General features: G+C 48.9%; 3 protein-coding genes across 15 annotated transcripts in view; 1 reads left to right on the top strand and 2 right to left on the bottom strand.

Annotated features, from left to right (window-relative positions):
- Mink1 (misshapen like kinase 1) overlaps positions 1 to 2791 on the bottom strand; it is a 57654-nt gene extending 54863 nt beyond the window's left edge. For 4 of the 11 annotated variants that reach the window (XM_008855907.3, XM_008855912.2, XM_008855913.2 and 1 more), the window contains exon 1: positions 2498 to 2789. In XM_008855907.3, the coding sequence (XP_008854129.1) occupies positions 2498 to 2554 (57 nt within the window). In that variant the 5' untranslated portion in view covers positions 2555 to 2789. Of the gene's footprint in view, positions 1 to 2497 lie in introns of all 11 variants that reach the window. The other 7 variants (XM_008855904.3, XM_008855906.3, XM_008855909.3 and 4 more) reach the window with 4 other exon arrangements.
- The window catches only part of LOC108490072, a 29936-nt gene continuing 8822 nt past the window's right edge, over positions 2059 to 23172 (top strand). Inside the window, exon 1 of the mRNA XM_017795032.2 lies at positions 2059 to 2272. Within this exon, the coding sequence (XP_017650521.1) occupies positions 2206 to 2272 (67 nt within the window). The 5' untranslated portion in view covers positions 2059 to 2205. The remainder of the gene's footprint in view (positions 2273 to 23172) is intronic.
- Pld2 (phospholipase D2) lies at positions 8091 to 23162 on the bottom strand. Of its 3 annotated transcripts, none has more exons than XM_029557598.1 (25): positions 22836 to 23162; positions 22495 to 22604; positions 22271 to 22401; positions 22027 to 22169; positions 21527 to 21632; positions 21376 to 21441; positions 21178 to 21236; positions 20960 to 21052; positions 20730 to 20882; positions 19590 to 19739; positions 15094 to 15177; positions 14888 to 14966; positions 13949 to 14059; positions 13633 to 13800; positions 12947 to 13073; positions 12663 to 12781; positions 12459 to 12572; positions 12202 to 12306; positions 11946 to 12034; positions 11722 to 11835; positions 11518 to 11567; positions 11132 to 11266; positions 10792 to 10945; positions 10249 to 10363; positions 8091 to 8147 (listed from the first exon to the last, which is right to left on the bottom strand). In XM_029557598.1, the coding sequence occupies exons 2-25, from the start codon at positions 22601 to 22603 to the stop codon at positions 8106 to 8108; spliced, it is 2616 nt and encodes an 871-aa protein (XP_029413458.1). In that variant the 5' UTR covers position 22604; positions 22836 to 23162; the 3' UTR covers positions 8091 to 8105. The 3 variants fall into 3 exon arrangements, with proteins under 3 accessions (XP_029413458.1, XP_008854138.1, XP_008854136.1); XM_008855916.3 differs by lacking the exon at positions 8091 to 8147 and adding an exon at positions 9251 to 10000 and having other exon boundaries at positions 22836 to 23158; XM_008855914.3 differs by lacking the exons at positions 8091 to 8147; positions 22836 to 23162 and adding an exon at positions 9251 to 10000 and having other exon boundaries at positions 22495 to 22807.

The raw sequence follows: 23172 nt of genomic DNA, 5'->3' as shown, positions 1-23172 counted from the left end.
CATACACAATGTGTAGCATTTCATTTAATTTCAGTAACTCTTAAATGCATTGCTATTCCTATTCCCATATACAGGCAAGAAAACAGAGCTTAGAGAAAGAAGGCTCTTTGTAGGGTGTGCTGTTAGGTAAAAGGGGGACCAAGGTCTAGGTTACATAGGAGGTGAGGAAGCTAGGACTTGAATCCAGGAAAGCAACTTGACCCATGCTTCTCCCCAGCTATACTATGCTACATGTGGGTGAGCAAACAGTCCAAGAAGTCAATGATGGTGTGGTCACAAAGTGGCAGGTCCATCTGGCCTCCCTGGGAAGAGATTAGTGCAATTCAATCTTCCTCAAATATCAGACTATTACTCTCATCACCAGCTGAAAACCAAGCCTTAGCTTGAAACAAGAGGAGAATGACACCTTAGGCTCTTTAAGGCCAGCTAAACACTGCATACATTCTTCACCCACTCTACGCAGCCACCAACACAAGATGATGAAGGGAAGGGAGACACTTTGATAATTGTCTGAGTTATCTTTTCTCTCTGGGAAACAAGAACAGCACAAAGGATGACTGAGCCAGCTGCCAACCAAGCCCCGGCAGTTCTTGAGGTGGAGTGGAGGGGATGGGCAGATGAAAAAACAGCCCTTTCTAGCCCCATTTGAAAGAAAGCACAGCTCTGCCTCATGCACTGTTTTAATCAGAAGAGGAACAGGTCACCTAACTCCCAAGGGTACAGGGAGAACAAGGAGGAGGTAACTGAGAAAGGAGGCTAACATACTTCATGCAGGGAAGCCCAGATGGGAAACACCACATCAAAAATCAAAGGGCTATTGCAGAATTGCTGGAAACCCCAGGTTGGGGGCCCAAGATCAAGCTACCAGAGAAGCTAAAAGGAAAGCGAAGCAAGCAGTCCCTCAAGTTCAAATCAAAGGTTATGGTCTAGACCCACCCATTTTGTAATACTGTTTCAGTCACCACAGCCAGAGAACCTGTGGCCAGAGTTAATCAACAACCAAGGTGGGACAGAAAGCAGGGGTTCATTCCAGACTGGGGCACATTAAGATACTGTACTCACAACCTGGATTTCCATCTTACCTCCCAACAGACTTGAGTACCCCAGTTTAAACCCTAAGCTGACTTCCTAAAGCCTACAGACCCTCTACCCAGCAACACACACACAGAAATCCAGTGCTCAGCAGCAACTTTTATCTCCAGCAAGTCAGATCTCATAGCCCAACATTGCACCGTACAAATTATGACCTGAATGGCAAGAAAAAACTGTGTCACCTAGAGAAACCCAATTAACAACATGACTCTGCTCTCTTCTTTTCTTTCTCTCCTCCAGTCATATACGGGGCACTCAGTGTGGCTGGCTGGCTTTTCCTTAGTTAATTCAAAAACCAGAAGACAACGTGCACAGGGGCCTTCTGAGACGCTAACCTAGAGCCAGGAACCCTGCTGGATGACACCATGGACGACTAAAGAAGCTTGGAGGGCACAGGATCAAAACACCACTTAGGAGAGTGTTCACCTTGAAATCAGTATGTTGCCCTTAAGACAAAGCTTCCTACTAAAGAAAAGCACGTAAATGCTGCTGAAAGTTCTTGAAGGAGAGAAGAGTAAGAGCTCCACGTGGGACAGTGAGTTGGGTATTTGAAAGCATTCCTGCCGCAGTAGTTTGCTCCTAACCACTTTCCTAATTAGCCCCTCCCTGGAGATCGCCATCCCCTCCCCGCTCCCCCAGCACTACTTTCCCAAAACCCTCTGGACTGACCACGGGCAGCATGTTTAGTGTGTGTACATATATGTAAACATCCTCTTCCCAGTCAAGTTTCTGAGAGATCAAAGCTTCCTCTCCACCGCCGCCCCCCCCCCGCACTTGTCTATGCTCCCAGCCCCACACGCTGCAGAGTTGGTAATGGAATATTCAGGGACCCCAGAGCCGGAAATGCCTGGATCTGGACTGCTGCACTTGAACGGGTTAAAGTGAACGTGGGATGAAGACGTAGGAGGTGCGGGGTGGAGAGGGAAGGTGAAATGCCGCCCAAGTTGCAATTCAGGGGTAGGCGAGGAAGAAAAGGAAGGATGAGGGGGAGGCGGTCGAGGCAGTGGCAAAGTCAAAAATTCCAGCCTAAGGAAGAGGAGGTGGAGGAAGGAGACACACAGGCCAGGTGAAGAGGGCCGAGCGCGCGTGAGGAGCCATAACAGACTGCAGGTGATGCGGAGCGCGGTTCAGGAGACCCTCAGACGCCTGCAAGACAAGGGGCTCCGGTCCCAGCGTCAAGGTAGGGGTGGCAGGGAGGTGTGAGGGAGGGAGGCACAGGGTGGGGACCCAACCGGCTCCCAGAATCTGCAGCGACTGGAGCGAGGACAGAGGAGCAGAGGGCCGGGCACCGCGGCAGTGCCAGCCGGAGAAGGGCAGGGGTCGCCCGTGGGGCCCGCGAGCAAGTGAGGCGGGCAGCACCTGGCTCCCTCCCCTGCGGCGAGGTCAGGCCCGGGGCGGCGCTCACCCGCAGGGCGGACAGGTCGATGTCGTCCAGGCTGCGGGCGGGGGCTGGGTCGCCCATGGCCTCCGCGGGGAACCGGGCCCCGGGGTCGTCACGCTCCGGCTCGATCACTCCACTGCCGCCGCCGCCGCTTCTCCCCCATCGGGCACCGGGAGGCGGGCTCCGCCGCGCCTCCCCCAAGGCCGGGGAGAGGGAGGACCAGCGCGAGGACCGACCCACCGCTGACAGGAGCGCTCACCAGTGAGCCCGCAACCCGAGCCGCCCGCTGTCCTGCGCAGGCGCCAAGCGGCCGTGCCCCGAACGCGCGGAGAGGGAACGTGACGCGAGCGCGCCGGCGCCCCCTCCCGCTGGGCGCCGACACCTGCGCGCAGGCGCAGTAAAGCGGCGAAGGGCGTCCGCCGGGGAGGGCAACCGGGATCCTGGCGTGGAAGGAGTGGGCGGTGGCCGCGCAGGGCGCCCACTGGCTGGTGCGCGTGCGCAGACACCTTGCCTTCCGTTTCCCCGGTTTTTGCCTCCTGTTCTCTATTTCCTTCGTTGACTTCATTTGAGGCCTTTCCTTCCCTTTCCCTCCTTCTCTCGTGTGCCTAGCTGCCAATCAAACCACCCACTTCTCTATTTGCGGGGGAAGGGAGGCGGGACCCAACCCCCTCTATAACTAGGGGGGTTGTTATGGTAACTCCCCACGCGAGGGCTGGTGGCCTCTAGATAGGACGGGCTGTCCACCCACCCAATTGCCATGGCAACAGAGGAGCCGCTAAGGGAGGGGCCTCCGTGAGAACTTGGCTGGAGAAACCACGTGGGAGGGAAGGAGCGGGCACTGTCTGCCCTTTTACTCCCTTCCCTAGCTGGCATGCTTGGCAGCAGATCTCAGCTCTCAGGATAGGGACTCCTACTGCACACCTTTATCTCTGCACCTCTTAATATGGTGTTCTGCACAGAGCAGCTATCGCTGGAGTCACTAGTGGCAAAGCAGACGAGAAAGAAACTATCCAATCCCTCCAACTTTTGCCTGGGTCATCTTAGATCTAGCACCTCCAACCCTTTGGTCTCACTGGAGGATAGGTAATGCTGTGGAAGAATAGACAGTCATGTTCTGCCCCTGACAGATGTGCCGTGTGACCTTGAACAAGTGGATTTGCTTCTCTGGGCTATTCTTTCACAGAGAAGTTGAGGGGAGAAGGTTTTGTGTATCTCAAGATCTCTTCTAATAGCAACACTCTGAAAATCCCCATCACTAACCTTAATATAAACATCACTTAGGGGAGTTTGGAAAAGAACTGAACACCGCCCTTTCTGGACTCAGCACAATGGATGCACATTCAGACTTGCGTCCTCTACTCTCCTCCTGACCCATTTACCTTAAGCCACAATCCCCAGTTGTCTCCATTACTGTATCATCCTCCCATGTGGCCTGTCTGCCCGAACCCCTCAAATCAATTTTCCACACCCAGAAGTGATTTTTTTTTTTAAACTCAAATCCGATATCCCTCTGTGGTTTAAGACCATTTTCTGAAACCCACCACTCAGGAAGTTGAGGCAAGGGGACCAGATTTTCTGGCTAGTTTGGTCTAGGTAATGAGATATTATCTCTAAACAATATAAACACATAAAATAAATGAAGATGCCCTTTGCTGGTGCCCACTGGCTCCTGAGTAGTGGTATCAAAAGCTTCAGGATACTGCCTGTGGGGATGGAGAGATGGCTTAGCAGTTAAGAGCACTTGCTGCTCTTCCAGAGGACCCAAGTTCAGTTCCCAGCATCCACATCAGCTGGCACACAATTGCCTGTATCCCCAGCTCTGGGGGACCCAGATGTCACCCTCTTCTGGACATACCCACACACATGTAGCAGGGAGGGAGGGAAGGAGAGAGAGAGTGAGAATTAAAAGGTTCTGACTGCTTTTCTGATCTTATTTTTTTTTCTTTTTTGACCTTATGTTTTAATGCTCCACACTTCAACTTCCCATGTTCCAGCTGTACTGAATACTCTCCTCACAATTCCCAGGACTTGGTACCTCTTCCCGGTCTTTTGCACTGTTTCTTCTCCCTGGGGTAGTCCCCAGTCTACAGCATGGCCAGTCCCACTGGCCTTCACTTTGTCCTACATCATCACATCTCTATGAAATCTTTCTTTAAATTTTTTTATTAAATTTATTTGCATGCACACGAATACCACAGTGCACATATGGAGGTCAGAGAACAACCCAAGGGAGTCAGTTCTCTCCTTCTTCCATGTGGCTCCTGGGGACCTAACTCAAGTCTTCAGGCTTGGTGGCAAATACCCTTACTTGTTGAGCCATCTCACCAGCCCTGAAATCTTTCTTGATCTGCCAACTTTGGCTTTTCTGTTTTAGCTGCCTTAGGCCTTTGATAACATTTGACACTCTGAATCATAAATGTTTCAATCTACTTAAAGCAGAAATGTCAGTCTTGCCAGCACAGACCTGGCACCTGCTAATGCTTTGGGAACACTACATTGAATGAAGGCCTGTTGTCTAGTAGGCAACTACAGTAGTTCAAGGTTAAACCATTGATAATAGGAGGAACAAAATTTGGAAGCAAATCATTAAACTCTCTGAGACTCAATTCTTATCATCTATAAAACAGAGATAATATGGCTGGGCATGGTGGAACATGCCTTTAATCTCAGCACTTGGGAGGCAGAGGCAGGGAATCTCTGTGAGTTCAAGGCCAGCCTGGTCTACATAGCTACAGGGAGATCCTATCTCAAAAAAAAACCAACAAAAAAAAAAACAACAAAAAAGAGAAACAAACGTAGTGTTGCATGCCATCCCAGCACTTAGGAGAAAGAGGCAGAAGGATCATAGAAAGTTCTCAGTCCGCCTGGTCTACATAGTAAGTTCCAGGAGAGTAGGGACCACAGGGAGATCCTGTCTCAAAATCATCATCATCATCATCATCATCATCATCATCATCATCATCATGAATTACAGGCCAGCCTGAGTTACACAGCAAGACTCTGTGATAGCTAGGCATGACAACAGGAGGACTGCTACAATTTTGAGGCTAGCCTGATCTATATAAGCAAGACCTTGCTTCAAAACAAATAAACAAGCAAAAAGCTCCAAGGTGAAGAAGGGGAAGGCTGACAGTGAGAAGCAGGCCTCCTTTCCCCTGAACCAGCCTGGGGTAGCTGCTGCCTTGCCCTACACTTAAGGAAGTAAAGGTCCCCCTGGGAAAGAGGCACTTAGTGATGGGGATGAAGCTGATTAATAGGATGCCAAGTAATACCTGCAACTGCTTTGTGTGGGAGGGGATTTCTTTCCTATCAGTGTGTTGTCACTTTTTGGTGTGTGTATGGTGTATGCATGGGTACATGAACATGTGTGTGTACCAGTGCACATGGGTGTGAACATATGCTCGTGGAGGCCAGAGGTTGATATTCAGTATTTTCCTCTATCGTTCTCCCTTATTTTTTAAGACAGGATCTCAAGACTAGCTGGTCAGCAAGCCCTAGGGATCCTCCTGCCTCCACTTACTTCTACAGTGCTAGATTACACACATGTTAACGCCACACTCCTGTCCCCACCCTCCAACCTTGGGTGCTAGGGATCTAACACAGGTCCTCTGCACAACAAGCACTTTACCAACTGAGTCATCTCCCCAGTCATTTCATTCTTTGAGAAAGGGTTTCAGTATGTAGCCCAGAGAGGCCTAGAACTGTCTATATAGCTCAGCTGACTTCCAACTCACAATCTTGCTGCCTTAGCTTCCAAAGCGCTGGGATTACAGTCATGTGCTACCAGTTTAGCTTTGGAAGTCATCTCTTTTAAATTTAAAAGATTTTTTAATTACTCATTTATTTTGTATGTGTGTGAGCATGTGCATGCCATGGCATACGTGTGGCGGTCAGAGGACAACTTGTGGGAGCCCATTTTCTCCAATTCATCATGTAGGTCCCGGATATCAACTCAGGTCATCTGATTTGACAGTAAGCACCCTTACTTGCTGAACCATCTCACTGGCCTTGGAAATCACTTTTTCTTTTCTTTTTAATTTTTTAAAACAATTTTATTTTTATGTGTATGCATGTATTGCCTGCATGTAGGTAAGTGCACCCGTGTCGCACAATGCCCTCAGAGGTCAGAAGAGGCTGTCGGATCCCTTGGGACTGGAGTTATGGACCTTTGTTAGCTGCCATGTGGGTGCTGGGATTCAAACCCGGGTCTTCTGCAAGAACAACCAATGTTCTTAACCACTGAGCCATCTCTCCAGCCCCAACTTTTTTTTCTTTTTTAAAAAATACTTTAATTTTTAGCCGGGCATGGTGGCGCAAGCCTGTAGTCCCAACACTTGGGAGGCAGAGGCAGGCAGATCTCTGTGAGTTCAAGGCCAGCCTGGTCTACATAGTGAGTTCCAGGACAGCTGGGGCTACAGGGAGACCCTGCTTCAAAAAGACAAAAAAACAAAAAAACCCCACAAACTTTAATTTTTATTTTATGTATTTATTTCAGACATAGAAGTTATGCATTTTGTATGTATGTTCATGTAACACACACACACTCATAAACCATGCACCCACCACTCAGCTTAAAAAATAAATTACAGGGGCTGGAAAGATGGCTCAGTAGTTAGGAGCACTGACTGCTCTTGCAGAGGACCTGGGTTCAATTCCCAGCACCTACATGGCGGCTATGAACTGTCCTTAACTCCAGTTCCAGGGGAATCCCATGCCCTCTTCTGACCTCCAAGGCATTGCACTCACATACAATCAAATCAGGCAATACACTCATATACATAAAATAAAAATAATAAAATATTTTTTTAAATAAATAATATAGGCTAGAGAGATGGCTTAGTGGACAAGAGCTCTGGTTGTTCTTCCAGAAGACCCAGGTTCCATTCCCAGCACCCACATGGTGCCTAACAATGGCCTGTAACTCCAGTTCCAGGGGATCTGATGTCCTCTCCTGGCCTCTGCAGGCTTTGCACAACATGGGTGCACTTACATGCAGGCAAAACACTCATACACACAAAACAAAAATAAGTCAAAATTAAATTAGTAAACTACAGGGGCTGGAGATGGCTCAGCAGTTAACAGTACTGGCTCTTCTTGCAGAAGACTCAGGTTCAGTCCCCAGCACCCACATGGCAGCTCACAACTCCCTATAATTCTAGTTCTAGAGGATCCAATGCTCTGTTCTGGCTTCTTCACTGACACAAGTGTACTTACATACATGCAAACAAAACTCTCACACACAAAAACTGAAAATAAATCACAAGAATCCAACTCTGTAATGTGTGGAGTTTGAACAACCAAGTGGTATGTTAACCATGTCTAATTTATATGTATGTACCTATGGTATATGTGAATCTACATGTAAGCAAATATGTGATAAGGACACATAGAATGTGTCAAAAGACATAAAATACCAACAAATATTGTGGAAGATGGTAAAAAATATAATAAATAAATAACAGGCCTAGACAAGCAACTCAGTGCTGGAGTGTTTGCCCAGCATGCCCAAGGCATTGTGATGATTCCCAGTAGTATAAATAAACAAATAGGGCCGGGTGTGGTGGTGCTCGACTTTAATCCCAGCACTTGGGAGGTAGAGGCTGGACCTTTGTGATTAGAAGGCCAGCCTGGTCTACACAGTGAGTTCCAGGACAGCTGAAGTTACAAGGAGACCCTGTCTCAAAAAGACAAAAAATTAAAAAAATAAAATTACCAAACTGAAGCTCTGTAAAGCCCATTAGGAAGTAAGCATCCTCAGTGCAATGTGTGCAGTCCTGTTTCACCTGCTAAGATGTCTGTCTTTTCCCGCTGCACTTGCTCTGCCTAGCATTCTGGCCTCTAACAAGTGGCCACTGAGCATTTGGAAGGTGGCTGGTGTGAGGCATGGATGTTTCTATTCTTTTTCACTTTTCTCCTTCCACCCCACCCCCACTGTCTCATTTTCCAGTGCTGGGAATCAAGCCCAGATCTTTGTAGGTTAGGCAAGCCCTGCATTTCTAAGCTATTTCCCCCAGTCCTCTGTCATTTTAATTTACTTAAACTAAAATAGCCAAATACATGTAGTGACTGCTGAACTGACAGTGAAGGGCCGGAACACATGTGCATGAAGGTGGGAACTATGCTTCATGCACATGTGAAAGAGTACACTTCTGTGAGAGTACAACAGCATCTGACAGATGGCAGGTATTCAGTGAATATTTAGATCAGTGACTAAATCTTTAGAGCAAGGGAGTCAATATAAGTATCATTCCTAGTCAGGACCACCATGGTCCAAAGAAGTGATCTGGCAATGTTACCTACCTTGCCAATGATAAATCTAGGATTTGGGCCCAGTTCTCCCATATGTCAAGCCTCTATCTCTGGGGGGTGGGCACTGGTGAGCAAACCCAGGGTCCATTCTACCACTGGGCTACATCTCCAGCCTCAAGTCTGTTTCCTTAAATACTTCCAAAGGGGCTTTCTAAGCAGCTCTCCATGATGTCACTTAAACAAGCAGCAGCCTTAGCCAGGCCCCTCTGGGCCACCTGTCACTGGCAGGTGCAGTGTCAGCTCCAGGGTTCTCCCAGTGTCCTGGTTTGGCTCTGTTCTTCCTTCTACTCAGGTGGCACTATGTGAACACCTTGTCCTTTCAGGTGACTGAACTTGGGAGCCACTGATAAGAAACAGAAATGCAGACAGGAGAAAGAAGCAAGAAGTGAGGCAGAGAGGTGATGTGGGGGACTAGTGTCCTGTGCAGTCAGGGAAGGACACCTAAGGCAACAGCCCAGAAAAGGTTCGGGTCTTTTCTACACTTTTATTTATGAAATGCTTAATGAACTGGTACAAAGTTAGTGTCTGTCAGCAGGTTGGTGGAGGCTGTTAGTGCGTCCTCCCCGAGGCTGTTGGCAGGGACTGCGGCCAAAAGAGGCTCTATCCTTCCCTCCATATTGGCACCAATGGGCTAGGAGAGGCCCTGGGGTATGGAGGGGGTTCTAAGGCAGGAGGAAGAGTGAGATGAGGAAGGCCCAAGACAGAACCCCCTTCTCCCAGAATAAAAGGCTTGACTCTGGGCCGCCTGGTGGGAGTTAACTAGGCAGCAGGAGGGCAGACCTCACTTGAACCCTCTCCTACTTCCCCAGGCTAAGCTTAGGAGTGCCCCCTTTGGCTATTTCTCAAGTTAGTGGCCTCTATGATTCTCTAGGACCCCTCAGGGATGTCCTCCCCAGAGATTAAAAGGCACTGCCCCAGAACTCAGGGTCCGAGGCAGATATCCAGGTACAGTGGAACCCAGCAGCTGGTGACCTCTGCTGGTCTGGGCCTAGGCTATGTCCACACTTCTAAAGGTATCATGCCCTCTTTGCTCCCCAGTGGGGGCAGCAAAGACTCATCCTCCAGAAACCTGAGAGGGAAGTGAACCAGGTGTCCCTGGATCTGAGTGAGCTCAGACTGAGCCAATGAAGGGCTGACCATGGCCAGGGGCTCCACAGCCACGTATTCCCGGAGAGTCCGCAGGGAACGTGTGGCATTAGATGGTAGGCAGCGGAAGATCTAGAGTTAGAAGGGAGGGCATGGGAGCCAATCAAGATTAGGGAGATGAGGCTCCTCTAAGAGAGCTGCATAGGCTAGACTCCACTCCCCATCCCACCTCTCAGTACCCTTGGGCTACTGAATCTCAATAGAAAATACTTCCCAGACCCTCATCACCCTTCTGAGAATGACTATGGTCATTCTCTCTATCCCCACCCTGAAAAGGATGACCCATCAGTTCCCCAGGCCAGACCTCCCTCAGCTCCTACCTGTTCATAGAGGTTGGCATTGTTCTCTGCTGTTTCTTGCCACAGCTGGAAGAAGTCATCACAGACAGGGTCTCGGAGATCCAAGTCTGGCCGGGCATTTGCCCCAAGAATCACACTATGGAAAAATGGTCCCAGTGGGCCCAATTAAGATCCTTAGAGAACCTGACTACCTGGTACTTCAAAACAGATGTGTTAATGCTAAAATAAGTATAAATGAGTCTAACAGAGCTTTGATTTGTTTCTACTTTAATGCTTTAAAAAACAATTACTTTAGCTAGGCATGGTAACCTGTGCCTATAATGCTAACACTTAGAGGCAGAGGGCAGGAGAATCAAGGGCAGCCTCAGCTACACAGTAACTCCCTGTCTCAAAAAAAACTTTAAAAAATATTGCTTCTCATTTTTTGGGGGGTATTCCTAATTTGCTGATACAAAAACTGGATTGTCTAGTGAGAAATCCAGTACTAGCCCCAAGAAATCCTTACATCTAGCTCAAAAGACAGCCCCTCCCACTCCTCGCACCTCCATCCACAGTACTCCCTACCTAAAGCAGTGTTTCCGCAAACTCAAGGCAAACCTGCCGGCCTGGTACTCCACCCCGTCCATGAGGGATGGCTCCATTTCGGTGTCCTCAATCAGTATGGCTAGCTCACTGTCCCGCTTCCCCAGCAAACTCCTGTCATTGATGTTAGCAGAACCTGGAGAGGGTTTAGGTACACAATGCATCTGCTTGGGCCCAGGGGGGCCCTCTCTGATACATCACCTTTACCAGAGCATTAGCCTGTAGCCCCCACCTTGTGCTTCAGCTGTAGTCTCTGTGTCTCCCTTAGCTCTCTGCCCCTACCAGCCCCTCTGACAGTGGGGGGACCAGGTCCAGCACTAACCAATGATGACTGTCCGGTCATCTGCAATGAGCATCTTGCTGTGGATATAGATGAGCTCTGAGACCGGGTGCCCGCCCAGCTCTCCATGTGTGCGAAGCCCACAAATGGACATGTAATCCTTCCATGCTGTTCCCACTGTGCACAAGAGAGATAGGGAAGGAGTGGTGAAGTGAGGTGTCCTCTGTATGTAGATAGGACTCCATCCTACCTCTCGTCTCACTTCAGAAGCTCTGCCTAAAGTGTAGTCTGTGCACTTCTCCCAGCAGTGAAAGGCCACTTGTGGTCTGAACAGCATGCAAGGACAGTCTCTTTCCCCAAATTCCAGGACTCCAGCTACCCAGGCTCACTCCCTGCAGGGGTCCTGGGCTTGTTCCCCCAACACTCACTGGCTGCTTTGAGACGATGCAGGATTGAATACTCCCCACGACACAGGGTCCTGAGAAAAGAAAGGGTGAGGGAGGTAGAGGCTGGAGAAGAAGGAGGAACCAGGAGTGGCCGACCTCCAAGTTCCTGGGATTAGGACAGAGTGGGAGGGGCACAAGTGCAATGGGGCCATGGAGGGTGAGTCTGGCTTGGGGTGGAGAGATCACCTGTAAGTGAAGTGCAGAATGGCCTGGATAGAGTTACCACCTCCTGTGGTGATGTCACCCTCAAAGCCAGGGAGCAAAGGCAAAAGCATGTAGACCCGGAAACATTGCCCCAGTCTGTGGGAAAGGGGAAGTCAGAAGTCTGATGGTCCCAAAACTGAGCCCCACCCCTCCATTAGAGCTTAAACCATGCCCCCCATCTCCACCTTCCTGACAGTCCACCTTACTTGTGGGCCTTCAGGATTCTGTCCACAATCTCATCGCCCACCTTGTTCAGAACTGTGCGCCCATCTGAGCAGCTGATGAAGAATTGGTTCTGGGACATGGACCAAAGAGAAGCATCAGCAGCCTGGCCCTGACCTTGGGCCCCATCCCACGGCTCTGCATTTGCTCCAGGTCAGCCCTCAAAGGCTGACCCTACTGGTATCCCCAGTCTCTCTCCTGGGACACCCTTTCCACCCTCGCTCCTTGCCTCAGTCAGACCTCAATGTACAGAAAGTGTTGGCTCTCTCTGATGGTATGCAGATAGGCATTGAGGATGGAGTTCTCCAAAGTCCCTGCTGACCATCGGTCCACAGACCGCAAGACCTACAGGACAGTGGACATGATGTGATTCTTACCCAGAAGAGGAGGAAAGGGGTGGGGAGAGTTGGGGGGGGAATGGATGGACTCTGAGGAAGAGTGGGTGGAGCCACTGCCTGAAGACAAGAGTGGAAAGGGGCTTAAGTCAGGAATGTCACCTGCACAGTGGTGCACTGCCCGCCTGGGAGTGTGAAGGGGAGATGGTGTGCAGTGCTGGTGGACTTGGGAAGCAGATAGGGGTACATGGGTATCTTGTACTTGGCCTTGATGGTCTGAGGTGAAAGATTAGCAGAGTCAGCAGGAGGTGGTAAGCTAAGCCTAGCTCCCTCCCTCCCTTTAGCCCCAGTGGAGGGAGTGAGCACTTTGGTGAAGTTCCAGCGCTGGATGAAGTGCCGGGCAAGGTCCCGGGCAGCTGGACCATGGACAACCACTGCAACATCTCGCCATGGCATCCGAGGTGTAGTCTCCCTGTCAATGAAATCTGGGAGTCCCAGGAGAGTCAGGGAAGAAGCCAAGGCTGGTGTGTTGGGATTACTTAGAGCAGGAAGAGGAGGAGCCTTCCAGAGGGAAGGTCACAATGTCTATGACCCACTGCATCTCATTCCCAGTCCCAGCTCCTGGAGGCCTTGGGGGAAGGGAGCCTCACCTTCAAAGGGCCGGTCCAACTGCACCCAGTCCTTGGTGATGAGATTGCTATAGTCCTTGCCCAGCCAGAAGCACTGGTTATGAGAGAGATCAGGGGTGTTTGCACAGTCTGTGCCTGGTGTGGGAGTCTGTGGGAAGAATACACCAGGGCCAGACAAGGTGAGAACATGGGGACCATACAGAGGCCAAAGAGAAGACAGGAGCACTGCAACTGAGAGTCTCATCTCCCAGCCTCCCCTTGAGCTGTACTTGGAGCCAGTAAAAATGGAGGAAGAGAATAGGTTATAGACTTTTTTTTTCTTTTGAGACAGGGTCTGTGTATCCCAGGCTGGCCTTCAACTTGAAATCCTCCTGTCTCACCCTCCTGAATGCTGGAATTACAGATGTCAGCTGCCATGACCAGATGGTTATAGTATTTCCAAAGTAGGTTCTTGACCAGGCACAGTTGCATACACCTACAACCCCAGTACTCTAGAGGTTGAAGCAGGAGGATGACAAATTTGAGGACAGCTTGGGCTACACAGAGAGACCCTGTCTAAGAAAGAACAACAAAAATAGATTATTGGTGTCTCAGAAAGGCTGAGAAATTCTGTAGGTGGGAAATTCTGGGAATGATCAGAAGGGAAGGCTGAACTGGAAGGGCTGTAGATTTAGGATATCGAGGTTTGGGGCCTTGGAGGGAATTACCTGTGAATCAGCTGACTCGGAGTCCCCAAGGTCAGTCAGTCGGTACTGTGAATCATCCCAGCGGCCATAGGCGAGGTCCAGCCCCCCCAAGAAGGCCACTACTTGATCTACCACCAGAAGCTTCTCATGATGGGCCCACAGTGTCACATGATCTGGGTGGCGCATCACCTGGAGTAGATGTGGAGGAGTACATGGGGGTGGGTTAGGTGACAGCAGAGTAGAAAAAGATGAAAGGATGAGACTTTCTAGGGAGAGGAAGGGTTGAGGGGATGGGAAGTGGCTGTGGTGTAGGAGGAGACTCGGGCCCAACAGTCACCTTTATGTTGGGGTGCAGCAACATCAGAGTCCTCTTGCTGTAGCCACTGTTGATCCCCAAGGCCAATTCCACTTCCTTAAACAGAAGTATGGATACACGGACACCCTCTTCCTGGTAGTGAGTAGGAAAATCAAATCCTAGTGCCTTTCCCCAAGCAGCCCCTTTTCAACCTCCCACGCTCAGGATTCCTGTATATCCCTCTACCCTACCTGGGTGCTCTCCCACATGCACCCTGTCATGATGCTTACAGCAAACATGTCATGTGTCATGTATCTGCTCACCCACGCATCTATCCACCTACACTTCATTATCTACCCAGCCATCTTCCCTACCAGTTGCTCATCATCTACTGTCTATCATTCATTCACCTTCCCACTCACTGTTTACCTCTACCACTTCAACTCATATTCTTCTATCCATCTCCCTGTTTGTCATCTGTTTTTTTTCTTTGAGACAAGCTCTCTAGCCCAGGCTGGCCTACAAGTCACTGTATTGCCGAGGCTAACCTTGATCTCCTGATCCTCCTGCCTCCACCTCCCAAGTGCTGGGATTACAGGTATACCACCATACCCACTTTCTTTTCCATCATCTATCCATCTATCCATCCAGCCTTTGTCATCCAAGCATCCTTCCTCTCATCTACCAATACTCATAAAATCTCCCTATGTGACAGGTGTGCTTTGTATTAGATTTCATGATGTTAGTACAGAGACAGAGATATACACTCCCAGGTAGCACAATTAAGGGTCTGGGTAGTGGGAAGTGAATCTATGCCAGTATTTGGAAGAGGGAACTGGGAGGTGATGTTTGACAGATGCTAAGCCAGGAGGAGCACATTTCCCGACCCTGAAGCCTCAGAGTCCCAACCTTCTCCCAGGCTAACCCACCCATAGCCAACGCCCTATCACTCCTCCTCTCTGGTCCAACCATGTTCCTTACTGCCTTCCTCTTGAGCATAATGTCCAGTCTCCAGTCATCTGAATGGGCTGGACGCTTCAGGTAAATCTCAGGACTCAACCTAGATGTCATGACAGAGGGTGAGGAGCAAGATAAGCTACACACAACCAGCCACTCCTCCCCTGCCCACATATGCTGCTCTGCCACAGGCTATCCTGCCCTTCTTGTGTGGGCCTGACCCCACTCACCACCAGTCTGTGATGAAAATCTCCTCTTGAGCTCGCAGGATGGCATCTGCCACAGCAGCAAAGTAACCTGCCCCATTCACAAACCTGGGGGGAGGCCAAGCCAAGGAGGTCAGGGGAGTCAGAAGCCAGAAAGCTCTGGAGAGTGAAGACCAGAGGACAGTCATGGGTCAGAAGTGACAGCAGGGTCAAAGATCAGGAATGATCAGAGAGGTTAGATCATCTCAAATATATCAAGTGAGGTTTACCAGTATGATTTGCCAGTATAAGCTAAATCAAAATGACAAAACTCACAATAAAGAAATTTGTCAAAGATCAGGATGATTACTACATCACACATAAAGAGCAGAACGATAGGATAGAGATACAGAAGCCAGCTGAAGAGTAAGCAAGAACTGACAGTTCACAGTGAAGAGTAAGATGGTCAGTCATAGGAAAAGATGTTATCTGTTTCACCAATAAACAAGAAACTAGGGCAGGGCTTGGTACACATGCCTGTAATCCCAGGCTGAGACAAGTTCTGTCTCCAAAAGACACATACATACAAACACAAAAGAAGGGGAGAGAAGAAGAGGAGGAGAAAAAAATTAGGGCTAGTCCATTCCCAGCACTGCATATGTGTGTATACATACATATATATGTGTAGAAGTATACACACACCAGATATGCCATGTATACATGTACCACACACATAAATCCATGACAAGAAATTACAATTAGATCATTTATTTTAAAAACCCAGTGCCTTCTGTTGGGCTTAGTGTTTCATGCCTACAATTTCAGCATTCAGGAGGCTGAAGCAGAAAGATTGCTGTGAGGCTGAGGCCAGCCTGAATTACAAAGTGAGCATCTGAAGATGTGGGTACTCTTCAAAGAACACAGGAACAAATACTAGTTACTGACTTTTTTTCCTGTGGGATTTTTTTTTTTTTTCGGTCTTTTTTGAGACAGGGTCTCCTGTAGCCCCAGCTGTCCTGGAACTCACTATGTAGACCAGGCTGGCCTTGAACTCACAGAGATCCGCCTGCCTCTGCCTCCCAAGTGCTAAGATTAAAGGAGTGCACCACCACATCTGGCTTGGGGCATTATCTTTAAGAGTGAAAGACAGAAAATAACCTAAATGTCAAATCTAATGTTTCTTAAATGGAAAAAATAAGTTGTAAAACATAGTGCATGATTTCATTTATGTTAAATAAAAAGTAACATATGCAGAAGACCACCTAGGAGTATAAACATCAAACTGTTGCCAAAGTTACTTCTGGTGAGAAAAATGGGGTTGTTTGGAAGAAGGTAGAAGAGAATGGGCAGTAAAGAGATGTGCAATGAGTGGAAGTTATAAAAAAAATAAAATAAAAAATCCCTCAACGGTAAGGTCTTGCCCTGGCTGGCCTCACACTCACTGCAATCCTCCTCTCAAGTGCTTTTGATTACAGCTTTAATTTTTAAAAAATATTATTAGTTTTTATTATTTTTTTATGTGTATGCGTGTATTGCCTGCATGTAGGTAAGCACACCCATGTTGTGCAATGCCTGCAGAGGACAGAAGAGGCTGTCTGATCCCCTGGAACTGGAGTTAGGGACAGTTGTTAGCTGCCATGTGGGTGCTAGGATTCGAAACCCAGTCTTCTGCAAGAACAGCCAGTGTTCTTAATGGCTGAGCCATCTCTTCAGACCCATCACAGCTTTAATTTTTTTTTTTTTCAACATGTTACTGTCCTGCTTGTACTGCTTGACTCTTTTTTTTTTTTTTTTAAGTGCTGGGGATCAAGTCCAGGGCCTCCCTGGTGATAGGCAAATGCTCTACCACTGAGCTCCACCCTTACCTTTAACTTCTTACAGTCTAGGAAGTGGTAAAGAGCAACCTTGACCCCAAGTGACTGCATTCAAATGGGTTTCCACTGTTCATAAGATGTATGAATGTGGGTAAGCTGCCTAACATCTCCTTGCCTCCATTTTCTCATCTATAAAAATGAGATACCAAGTGTACTTACCTAACAGAGGCGGGAAGATCCAATAGGTTAATACATGTAACACAATTCCTGGACATAGTAAGTACTACGTGAGTAACAGCTATTATTAGTTTCTACATTAAAAATAAATCTAGCCAGGCATGATAGTACACATCTTTAATCCCATCACTAGGGAGGTGAAGGCAAGTGGATCTTTGTGAGTTCAAGGCCAGCCAGGACTACATAGTGAAACCCTGTCTCAAAAACAAAACAATCTCAGCCAGGCATGATGGTACACACCTGTAATCCTAGCACTTGGGAGGCTGACCCAGGCTAGCAAGGTCCAGGCCAACCTGTGCCACATAGTAAGACCTGGTCTTAAACAAATAGGCTAGGAGTAGTGGTACACACCTGTAATTCCCACTTGCAAGGCAAAAGCAGGAGAATCACCACAAGTTCAAGCCTAGCCTGGTCTACATAGTAAGCTTCAGTTCAGCTGGGTCTACCCAGTGAGATCTCCTCACTCACACACTAAGTAAATAAATAAGTAGCCAGGTATGGTGACACATGCCTGTAATCACCTGGGAGGTGGAGGCAGGAAGATCAGGGGTTCAAGGTCATCATTGGCTACACAATGACCCTGTCTCAGAAAACCATGAGTGACTAAATAGACAGACCTATTGATACAGGTTCATCATTTCTGTTACTCAGGGGACTGAGGCGAGAAGAATCAAATGTTCAAGGCTAACCTAAGTTACATGAAACCCTGTCTTTTTTTTAAAAAAGTAAAAAATAGGCTGGCAGGGCTAAGGAACTGGCTCAGACTTAAGCATGAGGACCCAAGTCTCCATCACCCACATAAAAAGCCAAGTGTGGTGGCACAGGTCTGTAATCCCGGCACTAGGAGGCAGACAGGCAAATCTCTGGAGCTTGCTTGCCAACTACCCTACTCAAATTAGTGAGCTTCAGGTTCAGCGAGGCTCTATTTCAAAACATTAAGTGAAGGGCTGACAAGATGGCTCAGTGGGTAAAGGCACTTCCTGCCCAGTCTGATTATCTGAGTTCAATTCCCAGGACCCACATGATAAAAAAACGAGGACTCCTGCAAGTTGTTGCCTGACTTCCACATGCACACCTGCATGCATAACACTTGTACAAACAAATTAAGTGTAAAAAATAAATTTAAAAATAAATTAGTGTAATAAAAAATAAGACGGAGAGTGACTAAAGAAGACAACACTGTCCTCTGACCTCCACCTATACAATGCACCCACACCTGCACACATAAACATGTATACGACACACACACACACACACACACACACACACTAAAAGTGTAAAGGGTACTTGGCTTGGCTCAATGAGTAAAGTGCTTGCTATGCAAGCATGAAGATCTGAGTTTAAATCCCTAGCACCCACATAAAAAAACGGGGCATAGCAGCACATATCTATAACCCCCAGGGCTGGGGGAGCAGGGGTAGACAGGCAGATCCCAGGGGCTTGCTAACAGGCCAGTCTAGCCAAATCAGTAAGCTCCAGGTTTAGTGAGAGATCTTAACTCAAAAAGTAAGAGGAAGAACGACGGAGGAAAACACTCATGGTCAATCTCTGATCTACACATAACACATACACACATGACTGGACAAGTACACACAAGTATACACACACACACACATATACCACATACACACACAAAAATTTTAAGGACAGGGAATATAGCTTAGTGGTGAAGTGCTTGCTTAGCATGTGTGAGACCCTAGGTTTGAGCTCCAATACTGCAAAAAGTAAATAAATAAATAAATAAAAATCCCAACACCACCTCTAAGAAAAATTCCTTTCATGCCCCACCTTTGCCTATGAAAAAGTTCAACCTCCTTCGCTGAGCATGCTGGACCCCGCAAGGTCTGGTGCTGCTGACTCCCAGGCTTCCCTCAGACCGTCCCTCCCTACTCTGCAGCAAGAATCAGTCCTCTTTACCAACATATCAAGCTATTTCTGTCTGGATTGCCTGTTTCCATTCTCTTTATCTTGCTAAAGTAAATCTTGGGTCTACACCTTCTGGAAGCCTGTCCTTCCTTTCCTGGAGTGGATACTCCCCTCTGTGCACCCTTCCCTGCATCTACCACTAGTGTAGCAAGTTCACATTGTTCTATAATTAGATCACCTTCTTCCCAAAACCAGAGAAGCCTGTGTCTTATTGCCAGTGCTGGATTGAGCACATACCAAGTCCTTAGTATTTAAGTGCTTATTTTATATTTAAGCAAGAGAACAAATCAAGAGAAATTTGAAGAGATCTATACACCGAGGCTCCTGGAGTTAAAATGGTCATAAGAATCAGAGAGTTGAGAGGAAAGAGGAGACTGCCAAGTTAGAAGGTCAGGAAAAATCAGAAAAATCAATGTGGTTAAGAGGTCAGTGGGCCAGAGAGATTAGAGATGTAGAAGTAGAGTCACTGATGCCAGAGCAGATGAGAGAGGATTAAGAATTCAGAGAATACCAATGGGGTCACGAAAGTCACACATAAGCTCAGAAAGGACATCAAGGTCTTACCACCGGGCCAAGGTGCCAGGCCGGGTTGGGGCATAGCTGTCGTGCCGGTGCAGCTGTAGAAAGTCTTTGCCTGGACCCTGTGCCAGCTCAGTGATCTCCTGGCCCCACCATCGTGCCTGCCGGTAGCTGCTACACTTGAGAATCAGGGACCTGGACAGGAACAAGACAGACCACTAATCTCTATCCTCCATAGCTATGGGTATGTCCAGAGACAACCTCCTTTTGGCTATCACCTTTTCCCATTTCCTCCATCAATCAGACATGGGGCATATATCTACCTTATTCATAGTTGGGTTCCCAGTAACCAGTACTGTAGTAGGCACTCAAGGCTTGAAAATGAAATTTAGTTTCCTTTTCTTCCTTTCCCTCTTCCTGACCTTTCTCCCATCTCCTTTTATTTATTTATTTATTTATTTATTTATTTATTTATTTATTTATTTTTTTGTCTCCCTGGAGCCCCAGCTGTCCTGGAACTCACTATGTAGACCAGGCTGGCCTTGAACTCACAGAGCTCCACCTGCCTCTGCCTCCCAACTGCTGGGACGACAGGTGTGTGCCACCACGCCCGGCTTAAATTTTATTATTTTTATTTTTTATTTTATATGTATGCGTGTATTGCCTGCATGTAGGTAAGTGCACCCATGTCATGCAATACCCGCGGAGGTCAGAAGAGGCTGTCGGATCCCCTGGAACTGGAGTTACAGACAGTTGTTAGCTGCCATGTGGGTGCTGGGATTCAAACCCAGGTCTTCTGCAAAAACAACCAGTGTTCTTAACTGCTGAGCCATCTCTCCAGCGCCCTCATCTCCTTTTTAAGACAGGGTTTCACTATATAGCCTAAGCTGGCCTCCAATTTACAATCCCAGCCTCAGCCTTCCAAGTGCTGGGATTAGGTGTGCACTACCATACCTGGTTCCCTTCCCTGTCTTTATTGGGAGCCTTTCTCCAGCCTTATACTAGGCCCTGTTCTCTAGCCCTTAGTCTAAGAGTATCCTAAGTATATGGTTAGAATAGTTTCCTGATTCAAAACTGTGGCTGGACCAGGGGATGGGGAATTGAAAAGCTTTCCTTTCCCCCAGGGTCTCTTCTGTTCAACTCCCTTCAGGGCCACAGACTGCCCTCATGGCAGGGAGTATTCACCGGTGGGAGGTGTCAATCCGCACTCCATACCGCGCTTCTGTGCTCCTTTTCCCAACCTGCACCTCAAAGCCAGGGTCAAAAAGCTGAACAAATGAGATGGTGCCGGTCTCCAGGCGCATGTAGAGCAGGAAGGAGTCCTTCACCACCAGCCACCTGGAGTAGAAGGGCTCCATGTGTTCCCCAGGCTCTCCGAAGCTGCCCGCTGCTCCCTGCTTAGCTCCAGCCCTCACCTCTTGGACCAGCGATAACAAACTTGGTCTCGACCACAGCAGGTGAGGCCAGGAACATGGTGCCCACCTGAGCGCTTCCGGATGACCCCTTCCCTGTAAAGGACAATCAGAAGATGTGGATGGGGGTCTCTAGATACCTGCATTACTTGCCTTGTTCTCAAGCAGGGAGATGGGGAGTGATGTCTTCAGAAAGCTGGGTAAGGGGTGCCCACACTCACAGTCCTTTGGAACCGAGGTCTGGGATAAAGGAAAGTTGACTGACTTCCAGGAACTCTGTCTGCAGAGGAAAAACAAGCTCAGGAGGAGACTTAGCTTTTAGCCCTTAAACCACTACTAACTCTGCCCTTTTGTCCCCTGGGGGTCTCATGATGCTGATCTACCTCAAAATACTGAGACATCCTGACCCTGGATCTTACCATGGCATGGTAGTTACGGTAGAAAGACATAGTCAGGAGGCGGTTGAGGTAATTCTCCAGGTATTTCTAAAGAGGGGTAGAAAAGAGACAGATGAGGCCAGAACCATTTGCATACTCCACACCTTGCCAAGGACCTGATGTTTGGTCATACCTGTTTGCTGGCTGCATGTCTGGTGGAGCCCTCAGGACCTCCTCGGGGTAGGGAGGGAATTTCTTCATTGGCTGCCTCTCTGGCAGGTGAATAGGCTACAGCAAAGCTACAGAAGAGATGGGACAAATTTCAGGGCAGAGTGGGGCAGGCTAGATGCCTGAAACACTGGACACAGAGCTTTGGAGAAGGGAGGAAGCCTTGAGGCTGGCAGAAGAAAGGCTCCCTACACTGGGAATGGAGGAGGAAGGTTGCTAAGGGCTTTTGGGGCATCCAGCCAGAGATATTGGCACAGAACTATGGAAAGAGAGAACCAAGTAGGTTAAGTTTCCTGGGGAACCAGAGCCCAGGAGGCCCAGCACAGAGCTGGGTAAAGAAAAGTGATTGGGGAAGGAAAGGTTGTAGCCTTGGGGTGCAAAAGGCAGACAGGAGTGATAGCTACCATTGGATGAGGGGATGAGGGGACACTTGCCCTTCACAGGAAGCAGTCTGGTCCCACTCACCGAGCCAGAGGGAGCAGACTCATCAAGACTTTATGTCTCTGGAGGTCCCGATGGAGCTCTTGGAAGTGACGGAATTTCTTTTTGGTTGTCCATGTAAAGTCACCATGACTCAAGCGGACAGAATATAGAGTACAGGTTCCCACCTGGGGGCATGAAAACCTGGAGTCATGTCTTCTGGCCCATCCCAGCCCTCCACTCTGGCCAGACTTCCCTCTCCCACTCTCCCTGGTACCAGCTCAGTCACCTTGGAACCACTGGTGTATCTTTCAGTGCCCACCACCTGGGCTATGACAGGGACCCCAGGGGCGAACACCAAGGGGTGCACTTTGAGAGGCTGAAGGTTGTAGATGGCCAGAAAGGGATGCATTCGGTCAGCTGGGAGGAAAGAAAAACCAAAGGTATAGACCTCAGGAGGCCCCAGACCCCTGTCCTCCCCTCTCTTGGGGGGGGGTCATACTCCCTATCTACCTGGGTCCTCTCCTTCTCTCAGAGTGTCAACCTCATCAGGCTCCATGTGCAACTGGCTGGAGTTCAGGTAGTCCCCATAGGGGAAAGGGTTCTCCTGGGTTGCCGTCATCCTAGGAATGAGGAAGACTCAAGGGAGGGACTGACCCTACAGAAACACCCGCTCCCCATTCTAACGCCCCGGTCTGGTCCCCTGTCTCCCACGGTCTCATCTTCCTCACTCATTTTCATTCTGATTCCCAACCTCCCTGACTGCAGGCCGACGCTCCTCTAAACTTCCTGCAACCTCCATCCCCTCCCTCAGTCCCGCCTCCCATTCCGCATTCAGGGAGGAAACACCTAACCAGGCTTAGGATGGCCTCGAACTGGGTAAGGCAGAATCCGACGGAAGATGCCCCGCGTGGTAGAGAGACCGCGGGGGACAGCGGAGCTCAAAGCCAGGCCGGGCTGGCTGGAAGCAGGGGTCCTGGTGGGAATGAGGAAGTTATGCGCCCGGTGCCGGGGACAAAAACCCTGAAATCTGGGCGTGCGGCTGAATCACAAGGCCCAGCAGCTCCAGCCTGACCGCGTCCCCGCCCAATTTCCGGAGCTCCGCGGCGCCAGCTCCCGAGTCCCCTTACTCTGGCTGCGGGCGCGCGGGTTCGCGAGAACCCGGAGCAGAACTCAGCGGGAGCTAGAGCC

The sequence above is a fragment of the Nannospalax galili genome, unplaced genomic scaffold (assembly GCF_000622305.1).
Source record: "Nannospalax galili isolate Female #2095 unplaced genomic scaffold, S.galili_v1.0 scaffold146, whole genome shotgun sequence".
NCBI lineage: Eukaryota > Metazoa > Chordata > Mammalia > Rodentia > Spalacidae > Nannospalax > Nannospalax galili.
This window is presented reverse-complemented; position numbering and strand designations above follow the sequence as displayed.

Excerpts from the sequence above, each read along its gene's own strand:
- Pld2 (XM_008855916.3), bottom strand. The coding sequence starts at position 22,603 with ATGACGGCAACCCAGGAGAACCCTTTCCCCTATGGGGACTACCTGAAC. Across the intron at positions 15,178-19,589 it reads CCTGGCACCTTGGCCCGGTG|GTTTGTGAATGGGGCAGGTT; the intron begins GTAAGACCTTGA and ends GCCTCCCCCCAG. Across the intron at positions 14,967-15,093 it reads ATTTTCATCACAGACTGGTG|GTTGAGTCCTGAGATTTACC; the intron begins GTGAGTGGGGTC and ends CATGACATCTAG.